Source organism: Cnephaeus nilssonii (assembly GCF_951640355.1).
Source record: "Cnephaeus nilssonii genome assembly, chromosome: 20".
NCBI classification, from domain to species: domain Eukaryota; kingdom Metazoa; phylum Chordata; class Mammalia; order Chiroptera; family Vespertilionidae; genus Cnephaeus; species Cnephaeus nilssonii.
In genome coordinates this window covers 28,443,196-28,460,475 of record NC_137091.1, presented here as the reverse complement: position 1 = coordinate 28,460,475, position 17,280 = coordinate 28,443,196, and the positions used below count along the sequence as shown (strand labels likewise).

Here is a 17,280-nt window from a genome sequence, read left to right as displayed (position 1 = left end):
GGTGAGGGAGCTATTGGGGTCTCTTTTATAGGGCACTAATCCCATTCATGAGGAGTCCACCCTTATGAACTAATCACCTCCCAAAGGTCCTACCCATTAACACCATCATCTCCGGGGGTTAGAATTGCCACATGTAAATTTTTTTTTTTGGGGGGGGGCACAAACATATAGACCACAGCACCATCCACATCCACTCACCTTCTCTATGGCACGCTTGCTGCAGAGCAGCTGTTGATCTTGGAGCCTGGGGGCGACTAACAGGGGTGGAAACTCGGGTACAGAAGTGGTTACAGACACTCGAAGGACATGGGGCAGTGGCAGACCCCATCACCGCCATGAGGAATTCTGTCTTTAAAAGGGGGCCCAACGGGATGCCAGGACTGATGACCAGGATTCTGCAAGTAACACTAGAGTCCAAGGGCTTTCAGGATTAGCTCAAAGCAATGCAAAGAAGCATGAGACAGCTTCGACCAGGATTCAGAAAAAGCAAAAGTTCTCATAGTGACCACCGCCATGCTGACGATCACATGCAGAACCTGACAGGGAAGGACAGGGGACAGTTGTGGAAGATGAAAAGCAAGGAAGGCCAGGTGACCTCTCTGCCCGAGGACAGCACAAACACTGCGAACACAGACATGCCGAGACACACACCTGCCCTCCATCCTGTAGCCATGGTATCATTTCTCTCTACATCTCTGATGAAGGCCACACACTAGGGCCTCTTCATGGAGCCCCCAAACATGCCAACGGGCTGGCTGGGGACCAAAGGCGCAGCTGACATTTCAGAGCTGATTCTAGCTTATAAGGTCTCAGATCTCAAAGACAACCACCACGTGATCTTAAATGTGTTTAATGCTTTGCAGAACAAACATGTTCTTTACTATTAAGTTCATTATGAACTTGAATCACTAAAAAATTTAAAGTCCATAACTGATTTTAAGCCCTAAGCAACACCACCTTTGGTGTTCAGTGATTTAACTTAGTAAACTCTGTGCAAAGTCATGAACCTTTCCATACATTTGCAATCTCCAAAATATAACTAGTAAGTCGTAGCATAGCCCTCTATCCCTTCGCCATGAGTGGAGAGCAGTGGCTCAAGTCACCATGGCTGAATTATGTTCTAAGCTTGAAGAAAAATCTGTTCTCACCGGGGCCATGTGCCTGCATCCTTGAGGCTGACTGATCCACCTGGGATGACAGCCGGCAGAGGCTCCAAAGCGTTCAGAAGCCACAGGGGCCACAGCACCGACCCTGGGCAGGGAGCCAGGCCAAAGGCAACAAGAGAATCTTTGGGAGAAAGCACTGCATCCCCGCCCAGTCTGTCAGGGCCCGCACCTTTCCTTGCATCGTGGAAGTTAGGGCCCGGCCTGCCAGTGTAACCCTGCTGTGGGCGAGAGAGCACAGTGTCACTTTGCTTTACTAAATGAGTTCCCTTTTGATACATCATCACCACCACCACCCGACCCACCCAGAAAATTATCCTTTTTGGAGCCGGGACGTTACGTCTGCTTCAGGCAAGGTTTAAAGTTTGCTGTTCTTCTGGAACTGGGCCACCAGGCTGAGGACCTGCTCAGAAGCCTTGATGTTCTTTGAGCCGAGGTAGGTGGTGCTGTTGGTGGCCGTCTCCTCCAGGTAGTACCGGTAGTTGACCATCATGCCACACGAGCCAGTGATGCCCTTGAAGCTGAGGTCTGCCATCCAGTTGATGCGCCACATCACTGCCCCGTTCTGCAGGTGGAAGTTTGCCACGGGGTTCAGGGCGTAGCCCCGGTGCTTCTCTCCATACAGGTACCAGGCACAGAGCCTCATCAGGGGGGCCTGGAGTGCCTTGGCCAGCTTTTCAGACGCCACCCATTCGTTACTGCTGAGAAGGACCTTGAGGGTCTCATTAAGGGGACTCCCTGTGATCTCAGAGATTTCTTTACACTCAGAATCTGTAAATAATTCATTCCTCCCATGATCCTTTGCTTGTGAGTTCAGAAGCCCCAGGAGCCATTTGGTGAAGCCAGGTATAGGAGACAGACTTGAAAATGTCCCAAGGTGAGGAAACTCTTTCTGTAAGGCACGGTAGGGGGGAAGGAGGTGGAGAGAACACACACACATAAAGAGAATTCAGCAGGTGTGTCACCCACCCAGAAGCATCTGTCCACTTATCATTTATGTATCACTAACCTGGGTGTGCTGTGTGGCTTACAAAGTGATGTTTGATATGCACTGACTTTCTTCTTTCAAGGAACATTATGAATCTGACGTGGGCCAGGCCCTGGAGGCATCCTGAGCCCCCAGGCAAGCCTTTAGGTGGTGTCTCCATCTGCACCATTGAGAAGGTGGCAAGTCAGGGAACCGCGGGAAATCAGAGCCACGCTGCGAAGTGGGACCTGGTGTGCAGTCTTCTGACTGCAGAGTGTGTCTCTCTGGCATCCATTCTCCACCCACAGACATCTGTGCAGCCACACAATCTGGTTTGGTGCTTGGCACACAGTACCCAATGACTGTTTGTTGAATAAATAACTGATTTCCCAGCTATACCACAGTGGGTGCAGAGGATGGGATAGAAGGGGAGGCAATGGGTCTTTTTCCACATCAGCCGATACAGGTCAGTCAATATTATTCAAATTACAGAGATCTCAATGATCATTTTAAAAAATCCAGTATTTTTGGTTTATAAATGTAATATATATGCTCACTATAGAAACAGTTTTCAAGATTTCTGACAGAAGCAAAGAAAACCATAGCACTCCTCTACTCTGAGATAACCACTCTCAATAGTCTGATAAAGTATAACTCCTGGTCTTTCTCTAGGCAATTTTTACATTGGTGAGACTGTTATTTTATATCCTGCTTTATGAACCTATATCATGACCATTTTCTCATTATCATTACAATTCAAAAAACAATTTAAACAACAGAATATCAAAAGATGAGACGATAGCATTACTTTCCTAACCACGCTGTCACCGGCATGTAAGTGGCTTAGTGTTTGCTGGTACAGCCCTGACGAGCACGCCTGTGCAGGAGGGGATACACTTCCTTGAGGTCCTTTCTGATGACTCCCCGGCACACAGCCGAGTGGTGGCTGAGCGGCCAACGGTCAGGATGGCTCCCGGGCCGAGGGGCTAACTCTGACTGAGAAAGAGCCTATGGGTGAATCCCCAGGACCCCGGATCCCGCCCCCTTTGATCGCCTGTCTTACAAAGTAACCCTCTTCCTGCGCCATTCATTTACACCTTGGGCAAAGAAGAAAGAAAGAAGTTGATATTCATTAGATGTGGCTTCTTACCACCCCTGGGGAAAAGAGGCAGAGTGATTCTAATGAAGCTGATATGCATCTGAGTCCTCAGATTTAAAAATGATTATGAATTTAATATGAAGCACATACACATTTTAATTCCACTCCGTCTCTAAGGAAGAACTTGGGTTGCAGTTGTGTTGAAACTACCCAAAGCAGAGAACATCACTCTCAGAGCCAATTATTAACATTCCAATTATTTTACCTAATAATTAGATTCTACTCATTATAGTTTACCCTAGCTCCTTATGAGATAGTTTTAAAAAGCCTAGACCCAGAGTGAACCTGAACAGTGCTGTTGTAGGATGGTTAAAGTGTTCTTCCCAGGGCAATAAAGAAAAGGAAGACACACACACACATATACACACAGTATGTATATATGTATGTATGTATGTATGTATGTATTTTAAAAAGCCAGTCTTTTGTAAGCTGTCTGGTCTAACCTCAACACTCCCTCTAATGATGAGAAAGCCCAAGCTGATGAAACAGCAGGGGTCAGAAGCCTGGAGAGTGGGCGAGGGTGGCTGGGTACAGTCAGGTGTGGCTAGAATGACCATAAAATGTATCATCCAAACTGGGACAATTGAGAATGGAAGGCGGCACTCCTACTGATTATGCTGCGACAACACATGCAAATCAGAATCCAAGGTCCCCGAGAAGCTGATGTCCTCAGAACACATCTGCATTTGTGGCCAAGGGAGAAGCTAGTTTCCTGACACCATTTTCTCCTCCCCTGAGTGGTCTCAGGCTCCTGGGAAGTGCCTCTGGCACTTTTCTAAACCCTCTTCCTTCCCCCCAGCTCATATCTCATCCCTTGCCCATCACCAATCCTAGGACCTGGTTACTGACTGCACTGTGGCATGGGCAGGGGGTTCAGACCCAATGGTCCCACAGCGGCGCCTCACTTACCTGTAGCTCCTTCACCACGCGCTTTATGAGGAAGGTCCCCAGCTCTACCCCCTGCAGGCCTTGCTGGGTCAGACTGATGGAATAAAATATGGCGGCGGCGATTTTGTTCTTCTCCTCTGTTTCTGTCGGAGGACACTCCTTCACTATTGACTGCAAGACATGAATGATGGCGGTGAGCGGGCTTGGCTGCTCTCACATCCTGCATCTCACCCGTTCACTTCCGGCCATGAGAAATTCTCTCAGGGTGTCCCCTTCAAGGACCAGGCTCTGAAGACTAAACACTGCCTGAAATCTGGTCTGGTATCTCCCTGAAGGTGGCAACTGCATGCTTCCCTGGGTTGTGTGCTTCATGTCATGTCATTTCGCTCTCTTTGAAAGTCTCGTGCACACTTTGTTGAATAGCAATTTATGTCCTTTTTGTCCTTTTCAGGCCGTTGTGCAAACTGAAATGTGATTAATGTGCTCCCCTTCAACACCCAGAGAGAACACCTGGCCCTTTGTCTAGGCCACCTGCCCCTTTCTGTAAAGGCCTGATTCTGATTGTTCCCCCCTTTAGTTACCTATACTCCTTTCTCTGAACTATAGTGTTTTCGATTTCTCAAGAAACCAGTGAGTCCTATATCATTTTTCTTTCAGGAAATTTACCTTTTCCTGACTTTTCAATGTACCTTTTAAAAAAATATATATTTTATTGATTTCTGAGAGGAGAGAGATAGAAACATCAATGATGAGAGAAAAATCATTGATTGGCTGCCTCCTGCACACTCCCTACTGGGGACCGAGCCAGCAACCCGGGTATGTGCCCTTGACCGAAATCGAACCCAGGACCTTTCAGTCCAAAGGTTGACGCTCTACCCACTGAGCTGAACCTGCTAGGGCTATGCACCTTTTTTATTTTGTGCCACATTCTTGTTTTTCCGCAAAACAATCTGAGATATGACTTGCCAAGTCTGATTTTATTAGCTTTGAGCTTTTGCGGGGTTTTTTGAACTGTGATATTCTGCAGGTCACTTGACAATAGTGGAATAGCAGGTGGTTACCTTTTAGTTTGCTTTGATGACGGCACCAGGTTGCTTCTGAACACAGTTACACTAACTTCCATCAGCTACATGTGATTCCTAAAGTTGGGGGTGGTTGACCTAGAGCCCATGATGAGGCCTGGGAGTCCACAAACTTTCTGAAATTGTGGATGGAATGTGCAGGTTTGTACTATGTCCCTGGGGAAATGTCCTTAGCTTTCATCCCCTTCAGATGCTCAAAGAGTCTTTTCTGTGACTCCTGAAAAGGTAAGAACTGCTGCCGTAAGGAAAGTGGGGTAGACAGTGAAACAGAGGCAGCGACACCTCCTGGGCTGCGGCCAGGCCTCTCTCCTACACCTGTGCTTCAAAGGACAGACCTCACTTTCCATCATTATTAATATTCATCCTGGTGATTTATTTACTTTGCTTTTCAAGAAGTCTGTAGGTTACCTTGTGGCTCCTTATTCAAAAATTTCCAGCAACTCCTTTTTTAAAGTTTTCAAAATAAAAAGGAATCTTTCTATGCAAATGAGATACACATAATGTGCAAGAGGTAAAAATAAGTAAACAAAGAAGGAATCACAAATTACTCCAAAACCTAACACCAAGTCCTGCTGTTAGCCATTTGATGAACAGACCTTTCCAGGTCTGTCTCCTTAGCTATATAGGTAGGTATACACAAAACTGTGTATACACGTAATTCTCTCACAGGCCCAGATGCTCAATTACATACACACACACACACACACACACACACACACACACACACACACACAGTGGCTGTCCTAAGGGCTTGGGTAGAACCCTAGTACCACCCTTAACTATTCTATCATCACAGGCAAATGACTCAAGTTCTCTAAGCCTCAGTTTTCTCAGGTCTAAAATAAGGACAATCATTAATAATACTAGAAATACCTAACTCACAGAGTGCTGTGAGCAGTAATGCATGGAACGTGCTTTGAGGGCTGACAGACACAAAGCAAATGCTCCATCAATATTATTAATATTATAAATAAGATCATACTGCACATGCTATTCTGTAACCTGGTTTTCTATGCACTAGTTTGTCAATGTTGGCTTTCCATGTCAAAAACAGAAAACTAAATCAGTACCTAAATACACTCTTCTGCCCCCCATCCGCCTGCAGGAATGTCCCATGCACGTGAGGATGTACCAGATGGATATGCCATCATTTCTCTAACGCACCCTCTACAGGTGGAGCGGTTATCATTTCCAGCCTTTCAACGCTGTAGACAATGCCAAAACCACCTGCACTCTTAGATCTGAGTATCTCCCCAGGATAAATTCCTCAGTGACATTCTTTTTTTTTTTTATTCTTTTTTTTTTTAAAGGAAGATTGGTTGAAAGTTTATTTGAAAAGAATCCCGAGATCTCTTCCCCAATTTCCTGATGTGAGGCAACTGCCCTTCACCTAGGGGAAGACTGGAGTTTTATTCTTTTTTTTTTTTTTCTGGGAAGTTCTTTTTTTTTTTAATTTATTTTTTCTTTATTGACTAAGGTATTACATATGTGTCCTTATCCCCCTATTGCCCCCTCACACCCTTGGTGTCTGTGCCCGTTGGTTAGGCTTATATGCATGCATACAAGTCCTTTGGTTGATCGAGAGTGACATTCTTTAGGTCAAAGGAATGCATGTTTTATATTTTAATAGATATCACCAAACTGTCCTCAGAGAGGTAGTAACAATTCTGGTGCGAGAGTATGCCAACTCTTTCAAACACAAAATCCTAAGGGACTTCTCCCTGGTGATCAATAACACCTGCTCATTTGCCTGCTCGATTTCTCTACCTTCTTATACTAGAAATGCCACCCAGAGGGCCCATCCTGTGATCTGGTATCATCTCTCCAGCTTCCGAACAGGCCATTCCCATGCCAAAGCCTTGGCCACCACAGCCTCCTGGTCTAAGCAAACACGCTGTACCTTCCCTCACCTGTCTTTACCTTCGTCGAGATCTGTCTATTCCCAGTCCCCATGCGTCTGCAGGAATGTCTCAGACTCTCGCCCACTCCTTAAGGAGAAGCCAAACTTGCCACAGGCAGGGCCTGTCAAACGCGGCCCCCATCACCTCCATTTGATGAACAGACCTGGCAGGGCTCTGGGCCTGTATCAGGCACACAGCACTGTCTCTTTTTCAATCACATGTTGTTTAAAACTACCCACAGGCACTTAACAAATGCTGAAAAGATGAACCATGCCCCCTCCTTCTCTTCTGCCCTCACAACTCTTTTCTGCCTCACAAAGATGTTCTGTAATAGACTTCGACCCTGTCTCAACTCAAAGTCAGTAGACCCTGATGAATGCTCTCATTCCAAAACTGTCTACATACTACCCATCTACATTCTGTAGCTATAAAATTAGAGGTTTTATCCAGCCAATTAAAAAATCCACAAAAGCCTAAAGCTTCTGAAAAAAGGGCATAAAACCAAGTTTAAAAACCTTAAGGGCTCCGTAGGATGCCTGCCTTGCCCTGAATTTACCGTCCGCAGGTACCTGAATGTTGTTGGAGATGTCACTGGTCAGCGCCACATGCAACACCACCAGGGGCTCCTCAGGGGTGGAACAGTGAGAAAAGAAGTAACATCTTCTGTATGGTCCAACACGTTGTTTTATATCCATCCAATTTTTTACAGGGTGCACAGCCTCAGACCTGATAAGATTGTAATGAGGTAAGACAAATGTTCAATTACAAGTTAAATAACCATTGCTGATTCTGATTCATATTACTCACTAAAGTCAAATAAATCCTTTAAATACAGCTTCAATTGCCTCTTCAGGAAAATGTAAAGAAAATTATTTTAATGTGAAACAGCAGACTAAAAGGAACTATAATTAATGACCACTTTACACGCTCTAATTTTTAATACCCGGTCTTAAGACTAGTTTGCAAGGCCCTTGGGAAGCAGTTATGCAGCAGATTGTAATGCAGAAACTAACCAGATTCTCAGGCGTTGAACATTCTATGTCTTTTATTTCCTTTGAATCTCTGCAGTTTGAAGTCAGTGCTGCAAACACAGGTCTCTTGGTTCCGTTTGGCTAACCACCTCAGCCACCCAGTGTTCTGTTTTCAAAATGTGCAATGGCAACAGTGTCTCCAGTCGGTTACACCTCAAATAGTACCACCTTTTCCAAACCTTAGATCATGTAAGACAGCAGAAGTGTGAAGATCCTGAGGCGGGAAGAGCTGCCCATTTGTGAGAACAACCATGACGTACTGGGCTGCATTTACTGTGTCTTGGACATGTTGGAATTATGTTCAATATTGTTAACTTAGAGATTTTATCCAAGGGAGAAATTTTAACGATGAGATAGATGCTTTTTGGATTAATGCAAATACTTGATCCAGTGAATTCATACAGCTCTGATAATGGGATCTTGGGAAAAGGGGGGTCCATGTGCTTTAAATATGAGGACATCAATGAGACCCTACATGTCACCTGTGGGACATCCACAACATTTGTGTTTGGGTTTTATAGGGTTGGAAGAAAATGTACATGTGAATGGAGACTGGCTTTCAGCTAAGATATAAGAAACGTGACAAGCTGAGTACTTACTCACTGATTTTCTGAAGCACTTCACATGGCGAATGCCAGGTCACCCGTTCGAGGTTTAGGAATCCCGAAGAAAACCACTCTGTGAGCATGCCTTTCAGCACACCATTCATTTCCTGAAAAGGAGAAGAGAAAGTGTCAGCTTTCCAAGCCCATCTCTGCTGCATTGTCACCAGCACAGTGAATTAAAACACGAAAACGTGAGCTCGAAGGAGACTGCAAGATGCTTCTCTAAACGGCCTTTTCTGAGGCAGCGCTACTGCACTCTGACCTCAACCAAGTCACACTGAATGCAGCGCTTCCCTCAGCCTCCACCACTTCAATCTGGAAGATACCTGAATGGGAACAGTCAACTTTCCCACATCAGATAATAGGCTCCAATTCATTCCCCGTAGTGAACACAACTAAAACCAGTTAGCAGAACAATGAGTGGTGGTAAAGGAGGCACTAACGCAGGCAGCACAGAGCTCCAGTCCCATCCTCTCAGGAAGTTTCTGATAAGCCAAAGCATCATTCCTCGTTTCCTGGGAGAAGCAGGCACTGGGTCCAGGTACCGTATTTCATCAACTCTAAGATGCGCATTTTCATACTTTAACATCTCTCAAGTCAGGATGCATCTTTCAAAAGATGGCAGGGCACAATTTAACTGATAGCATTTTTCCCCCTTAACGGGGACATAAAATAATATTGTATCTGACAACCAACGCATTCAGATTTGGTGAAATTATTCTAATTTCACTTCACTTACTTATATCCAATCTATTTCTGAAAACTGTTTGAGTCAACTTTACTGAAGATAATTTTCACTGAAACCTTCCAAGCAAGATGGGAACAAGAGGTGCATGAGGAAAGGACAGGAGCAGACCTGTCTCAGTTTAGCCTGCTGTGACCACACTGGACATGTAACAGCAGTAGGTTTTCTATAGTCAGAGTGGTGAGGGGCGGGGGTAAATCTAGGACCAACTGGGGGAGACACAGAGTCAGACTCAAACAGAACTTAAAGAGCTTTTGAATAGCTAGGCCTGTCCGCAGATGTCCTCCTAGGAGAGTGTGCATCTCCCTACGGAAGTGACCAAGCACAGGGTTGACAACGTGATGGAGCTGTTTTAAAAAGGATGTAAGCGCCCTGGTTGGGTGGCTCAGTTGGTTGGAGTGTCATCCCATACACCAAAGGTTGCATGTTCGATTCCTGGTCAGGGCCTATACCTAGGTTTCGGGTTCAATCCCAGGTCAGGGCACATATAGGAGGCAACCACTCAATGTTTCTCTCTCTCTCCTCTCCTTCCTCTCTCTCTAAAAATCAAGAAACATATTCTCAGGTGAGAATTTATTTTAAAAAGCATTTAGCCCAGCTGGCATGGTTTAGTGGTTGAGCACTGACCCATGAACCAGGAGGTCACAGTTCCATTCCTGGTTGTGGCATCTGCCTGGGTTTTGGGCTCGATCCCCAGTGTGGGGTGTGCAGGAGAGGCAGCCAATCAATGATTTTCTCTCATCATTGATGTTTCTCTCTCTCTCTCCCTTCCTCTCTGAAATTAATTAAAAAAATTACTTGGCTCCAAGCTCTGTAAAGGCACAGATCATTTCTAATTCATTCCCCTAGGTCCCAAAGCATTCAGTGGGGCCACCCATGTGGAAGATGGCTAACAAATGGATATCAAATGAAAAAGAGAAGAAAAGCTGGAGAATTGGGGATTAAGAAGTAGAAGGGAGGATATGAGGTGTCATTTGCTAGGCAATACAGAATGGCTCCTTATAAAACTATATTTACTGCATTTGGCTTCAATGGTTCTTAATCTTCCTGGGGTCCTCACATTCTCTTAAGCATGTGATAAAATCCAGGAACCCCTTCCCCAGAAAAATGCACACACATTAATTAAATTTTGCATACAATTTCCTGGGGTTCATAGACCTTTTGAAACGCAACTATGGATCATTCGCAGGGGTTCATGGACCCAGGTTAGGAACCTCTGCACTAAATGGTTAGAAATGGATTCCATGTAAAATGTACTGGCATCTCTATTACATTCATAACAGAAAAAACTAGATCTAGTTTCAGTATTCAGAAATAATTATTAAAGAAATTATTTGACTGATGAAAGCTCCTCGTCTAAAAGTCTCTTCATTCTATTTTGGGCTATTGACAGCTATAAAATGTGACACTGGTCACAAGAACCGGGAATCTGGGTTAAAGGTTACATGTCTCCACTTAGTTCTGACAGTACAAGAAGCTGTTCAGGCTGGGATGAGCCACCCCTGCAGCAAGGCTACTGGATCCCAGAAAGCAGGAGGGAAAGAAATCACTGCTGCAGAAATCTGCTCATTAATCCTGCAATCGTGTAGCAACAATCCAAGACTGAGAAATACAGCTGCTGGGACTACCGTGGCGATGCCACAGTCAGCGTTAGGTCTGTCTTTTCTGGACTGCCAATTCTAGTTATCCCGGACGACAGTTCAGAAGGCCAGCCAACTCTTTCAGCAGAGAAAAAGCTGTCTCCCCACTCTCCTCTGAAGTCTTTGGCTACAAAGATCTCCTCATTTTTGACATGTGAAGAAGAGTTACTTTTCATGGCTCAGAAGCCCTGAGGGAAGGGAGCTGAGAGCTATGGGGAAGGGTCATAGTGTTGAAGTTACATTTTAGGTACAATTCCAACTCATGCAGCTGCTACACTCCAGATGGCTGGGGCCCACTTTCCTACCTACAAATAAGGCTTTTTTTTTTTTTTTTTTTTTTTTTTTTTAGCCTAGCTAAGCACAGAATTTAGCAGAACCAACAAGGACCACTATACTAACTTAAAGCAGGACAAGCCACCAAAAACGTTGTACAACAGTGCCTACCAGGGCTGGGCATTGCAACAGTGAGGATGCTAAGCGTGTCTGACACACGTTTAGTCCTTCTCTGATGTCCCACCTATGTGCACCTCTCATTTCACCATAATTTCTATGTTTAAATCGCCCATCAAGAAACCCTTTCATTTTCTAAATGCCAACTTCCCTCTAGCGCCCACAGATTGCTGAACAGCACTCAGACCTTCTGCTATAATGGGGTTCAGTTCAGTTTCATTGGGGATTTAATCTAAGAAATCTAACTCTTCAACCCAAATGGGCCTTTGGGAATATTCCTGGGGAAAAACTAAAAGCCTAGAAACCAACACACAGAAACCACATACCACCCTCCCCTCCACATAACCCTTTCCCACCATGTTACACACACACACACACCCCTCACAAGCAGGGCTGGGCACACACCTACAAATTTACAGGGCATTTTGTTCAGGAGGCATCCGTGTATCAGATCTGCTATGTCAAAAAACAACAACATAGATATTTGACTATGCCAGGTTGTAAAAACTTTCTTCAACATAGCACTTGTATCTTCTCAGCAGAGACTTGAAACTTACTCTCAACTTCTTATCAAAAAGGATTAAGATCCTCCTGGGAGAGAAAAGAAACCTGTCTGACTTAAACTGTCCAAGGAGACAGACAGACCCACTTGGCCTCGTGTCTTTGGTCTTCATCCTGGGCGACACTCGAAATGAAGTGTCAGTCTTCGGGATTCTTCCCACGTTTCCAATAATCACAACCCTTGGTCAGAGCAGAGGTCTTAACAAACCTGCCCTCATTTGTAAACCATATTTTTAGCAAAGCTCCACCATATCCCTCAGGGCACTGCCTAGAAGAGAAGCAGGCTGACCTTGAGCATACCAACCGCCAGCTGAATTTCTCACCTCAGTGCAGAACCGAAGGGCCCAGGGAGTTAAGTGGCTTGGCTAAAGTCACATAAAATCGTGCCTCTAACCAGTGGATGGCAAAGACAGGATTGGGAACCTGCCTCTTGTCTCTCCACCCAGTGCTTCTTCCACTATACATACAGTCTGGCCAAAGACACTGAGAATCAGACAGGTCTGGCCTCACATTGCTAGTTATTCTAAAGACTCCAGTAAATGCTCAAGTCCAATCCACTCCAGGGTAAATGCTCAAGTCCAAGCCCACATGTACCAGCAAACCAGTGTGTGTTCACTTAACTTTACCTAGCAAGTCCCAAAGTCAGCAGGGGCCAGGCAGGTAGCATGCCTGTGTGACAGGGTGTCTGCTGTGTGCACACAGGAAGGGGTGCTGACATAGGGAGCAATTCTGGAGGAGTTCCCCACTCCCCAGTGTCACAGGCCCCTGGGGGTTTGGGGCTCCTGCCCTACAGCATCACATGCCAAACGTCTGGTGGTTTCTAACACTGAGTCCCTAAAAGCAAGAAGTTCTAGCTCGATCACTTCTTTAACTTGAATGCAAAATCCAGAATGAGACAGAAAGGAATCAAGATGGACACTAAGCGACTCTGGTGATAGATTACAATTTCAGATCCCAGATGACAATTTTTATAGATTAAAACAACTATTCCCTGAATGATTTCAATGATAGGGATTTAAAAAATTTTTATGTAACTATGTAGAGCAAAGGAGAAGGGAATCACCAGGTTTAGCCACTGACATACTAGATATAAGGACAGGATATTTAGGTAGAGAAACGGAGGAGGCATGATAGAAACTAGAACAGGCTTCTGCACCCAATGTGTCCAGACCACGTGCAGAGGCAAAGGTCAGGCTGTCATTATTTATCCTTTATTCTAGAAATATCTTTGTGCCCAGCCGGCGTGGCTCAGTGGTCATGGCACATGCCCGGGTTGTGGGCTTGATCCCCAGTGTGGAGCGTGCAAGAGGCAGCCGATCAATGATTCTCTCATCACTGATGTTTCTATCTCTCCCTCCCTCTCTGAAATCAGTAGAAATATGTATATATATATTTTTAAAAAATATCTTTTTGCCTGTAGGTACACAACATTTTCCCCTCACCTGTGTGGACAGCTTGGTTGAATAAATAAAGGAAGCCTGAACATCTGAGGGCCTGGTGCTCAAAGCCCTGGATTTCCCTGGGGCAAACGCCTCTCTTCTCAGTCAAGTCTCATCGTCACAGCTTTCAGCTGCCACAATGTTCCTTCTCCAGTGCAGGGTAACTAAGCATTTTCCCGTGTGGGCAAGAGCAAGGGGACGCATTGAGTAATGTGTCAGAGAATCAGAGGATTAGAACTGGATGAGGCATTAGAAACCTCCCAGGGCCAACACTCGCTGCAATCTGCCAAGGGCAGTCCGAATGTCTGCTGTCTCTCTCGGCTGTGCAGAAACCTCCCAAGCCCTCTGGGCTTCCTTCCAGGATCAGAACTCAGTGAGTGGAGCAATCTGACAAGACAAATGGCAATGATTAGTGTGCTGACTGTGTCTTACGGCAGGGCACCCAGGAGTCTATCTCAATGCTTCATTCATCATTTTGCTTTGCAAGAAATTTAAGACAAGGTTTCCAGTTTTTAAGGAGCTGATCATCTAGTTGGGAGCAGAGGAAGTAATACATTTCCAATACTAAATTCTGTGGTTGACGTATAAAACCCAAGTGAGGGGTGCAATAATGTCAGGAAGCTCAAAACTGGGTGAGACCACTTTGAGCTGGAGTGGCTAGAAAAGCTGAGGAATGAGCTAAGGGTGGAGGCAGCTCCTTTGCTACCAGGCCTCCCAAGCAGGAATCACACAGGGATGTGGGTTCAGGAACTTTCCATCCAAGAATCAGCATGGCTGGAGAGGAGAGAGTAATGGAGAGTCAAGATGGAAATGTCCAGGATGGTTTGTTGTGCATCGTAACTGCCAAAGGAAAGACACTAAATGCGATCCTTCTGGGACGTGAAGCCTGATGACTTTTCAACAACGGAATAAAGGCTGACCTCTGGTTTTAGAGAAAGATGGGCACTGGGATTGCTGATAAGACAGACGCTTGCACCAAGTATTAGAAAGAGTAAATATAGTCACAACTAGAGAACCCTGAACTTCTAATTCAGAAAATTAAATAAAACAAAGCTACCAATGAACTGACTGTTTCACCCGCCCTCAACTTTAGAGAAAAGGGCAAATTCTAAGAGAACAAATCCGTTTTAGATCTAGTTAAATGGTCAACTCCAAGAGTCACTGCGTAGTGATGAAGTACACAACTGTGGAGCCATTAAGACTGGCTCTCTCACTAACTCTGTACTCTGGGCACTGCACCTGGCCTCATCCACGACACAGTTCCCTAGGCTTGCTGAGGATGAAAGGAGCAAATGTATGAAAAGCACTCTTCCCATTCTAGAACAGAAACTCCTGGACCAGGTGACCTGGGAGCCACACAAGATAAATACTAGACAGCCACATGTTGAAGGGTGGATGGATGATTTCATTCTGAGGCAGGTGACATACTACCTCAGTCTCCAGACTCCTATACAGTTAAGAATCAAGTTCCAGTAGGCACCCAGACTCTAGACAGTGGAGACCTCAAGTTCTAGTCATCTCTGTATATTTCACAGGACTTCTTAGGATGATGGCTTACACATAACTTTGCTGACACAATCCATGTTTTTAGAAAGGCTGTTTGGTGCTCAGTTTGGTACCCATTCAAGTATACCACATAGATGAAACCTCTCAGCTAAAATAAAAGTCTTTATGAAGCATACTAATCATGAATGAGGCATGACAGTCTCTCAAAATAGGCGATGGCCTTATCTAATAAGCTGTGCACAGTAAGGACTGGAGCAAGACATGACTAGAGGGAGCTAAGATTTAGAAAGCATGGGAAGGAAGGGGACGGGGTTTGGGGACTCATAACGAGGTGTGCAAGATTCCAGGCAGGGAAAGCGCAGTGTCTGGGGCTTGAGGGGCAGTGAGGACTACATAGGGGCTGCCACAGGCCCACGGACCTGGATGCAATGGAGGGCACGACCCGGGCTGTCCCTGGCGCCAGGGGATCGGGGCGGCCCTGGCGGGGCCTTACCCGGACGTGCGGCCCCTCCACCAGCTTGAGGGCCTGCGCCTCGATCAGGTCGGCCCGCAGCTGCACCAGGAAGCGCACGCCGCCGTCCAGCTTGCTGATGTGGTGGAAGAGGCCGCGGTAGCGCGGCACCAGGGCGTAGCGCAGCCGGTCCTCGGCCTGCAGCAGCACGGCCGCCTCCCGCGGCTGCTGGCGCAGCTGGAGCACGCCGGCGCTCTGCTCGGCCACCTGGCCGTGGTCCACGCCGAAGTCCTGCGCCAGGCGGCCCAGCAGCTCGGCGCGCTCGGCCACCTCGGTCAGGCCGCCGTAGAAGCTCACGAAGTCCGCGCACTGGCCCTCGGCGGGCGCCGGCGTCTTCTCCCGCAGCTCGTAGACCGGCGTCGCGGGCACGGCGCGACGCAGCAGCTCGTCCATGGCCCGGACCAGGGCGCCCGCCACCGTCGGCCCGCTCGACAGCTGGGGACCGGGTGGCCGCTGCGGCCGCGGGGGTAACCGCAGCGGGAGGAGTCGCCGCGCCGCCAGACCTGGCCCCAGGCCTCGCATAGCGCCGAGAGGCAGCTGCCTAGGTGACGCCGCCACCACTGATGCCGGGTTCCGGCTTCCGACTTCCGGCGCGCGCCGGCCTTATTGGCCGAGGCCCAGGGACGGGCGGGGCAGCGGCCTATCGGAGGGCGCGGCGTCGGGGCGTGAGGGCGGGGCGGGGCGCGGCCCGAGGCCAAGTGCGACGAAAGGTCCCGGCCCGGAGGCGGGGCTGGCAGCGCCTTCAGGCCTCTTCTCCTCCGACCTGTGGCCAGTCGCCCGACGTCACCATCTCCCTCCCTCCCTCCCTGCTCTTTCCCCACCGCGCAAGCACCTTTCGTTCTCTAGAGCCGAACTCTCCAACCTCAAGGCGCATCGGAATCACCTGCGGAACGTGTTAGGCCTGCAGATTCCTATTCGAGAGTCCCAGCGATTCTGATTCCGTGTGGCTGGGGAGGAGCCGAGGAATCTGCATGTCTACCAAGTTTCGGGTGGTAATCCTCGGACAAGGCAGCCTGGGCGCTCTCGTTTCGCTGTCAGGGTCTGATTATACAAGTGACTCCCAGAGCTGCAGCCCTTCTCTCTATGAGCTCGGAACCCAGGCTCCGGCTGCCTGCTGGAGAGCTGTTCATGGATGCGGCCAATGGGGCTCTCCTGAGCGCCGGGTTCCCAACCTGTTCCTTCCTCCTTAGTATTCCTTCGTTCGTCCGTCCGTCCTTCCATCCATCCATCCGAGTGTTTATTAACCACTTGGTATATTAGGTACGGTGATAAAATAATTAACCAGACAGACCTAATCATGCCCCATGGAGTTTACAATCTAATGAAGGAGACAGACGATAACATAAAACTAAACATTGTGATAAGCTCTATAAAGGAAATAAACGGCGGAATCATATAATATGGAAGGGCCAGGGTGGACTTCCCACTGTAAACAGGATCATCAGGGAAGGCCTCTCTGAAGATGTGACATTTAAATATAGGACCTGGCAATAAGAATAACAATGTTTAAAGAGGGGAATAAGTGTTGGTGAGGATGTTGAGAAAATGGAATTCTCATACACTGTTGGTGGGAATGTAAAATGGTGTGGTCGTTCTGGAAATCATTTCGACAGTACCTCAACAAGTTAAGCA

At 47.0% G+C, this 17,280-nt stretch overlaps 2 protein-coding genes across 4 annotated transcripts in view; both read right to left on the bottom strand.

The window, feature by feature from the left end:
* OSGIN1 (oxidative stress induced growth inhibitor 1) overlaps positions 1-4,335 on the bottom strand; it is a 43,095-nt gene extending 38,760 nt beyond the window's left edge. Inside the window, exon 1 of one of the 3 annotated variants that reach the window (XM_079799901.1) lies at positions 4,199-4,335. Coding sequence is in view for 1 of the 3 variants with exons in the window: in XM_079799898.1 (XP_079656024.1) it covers positions 652-673 (22 nt within the window). In the remaining 2 variants the exon portion in view is untranslated. Of the gene's footprint in view, positions 1-651; positions 809-4,198 lie in introns of those variants that run through there. The other 2 variants (XM_079799900.1, XM_079799898.1) reach the window with 2 other exon arrangements.
* On the bottom strand, positions 937-16,219 carry MLYCD (malonyl-CoA decarboxylase). The gene is made up of 5 exons (XM_079799902.1): positions 15,631-16,219; positions 8,791-8,903; positions 7,730-7,886; positions 4,199-4,348; positions 937-2,055 (listed from the first exon to the last, which is right to left on the bottom strand). Exons 1-5 carry the CDS (start codon positions 16,168-16,170, stop codon positions 1,522-1,524), a joined length of 1,494 nt encoding a protein of 497 aa, XP_079656028.1. The 5' UTR covers positions 16,171-16,219; the 3' UTR covers positions 937-1,521.
* Between the last annotated feature and the right edge of the window lie 1,061 nt (positions 16,220-17,280).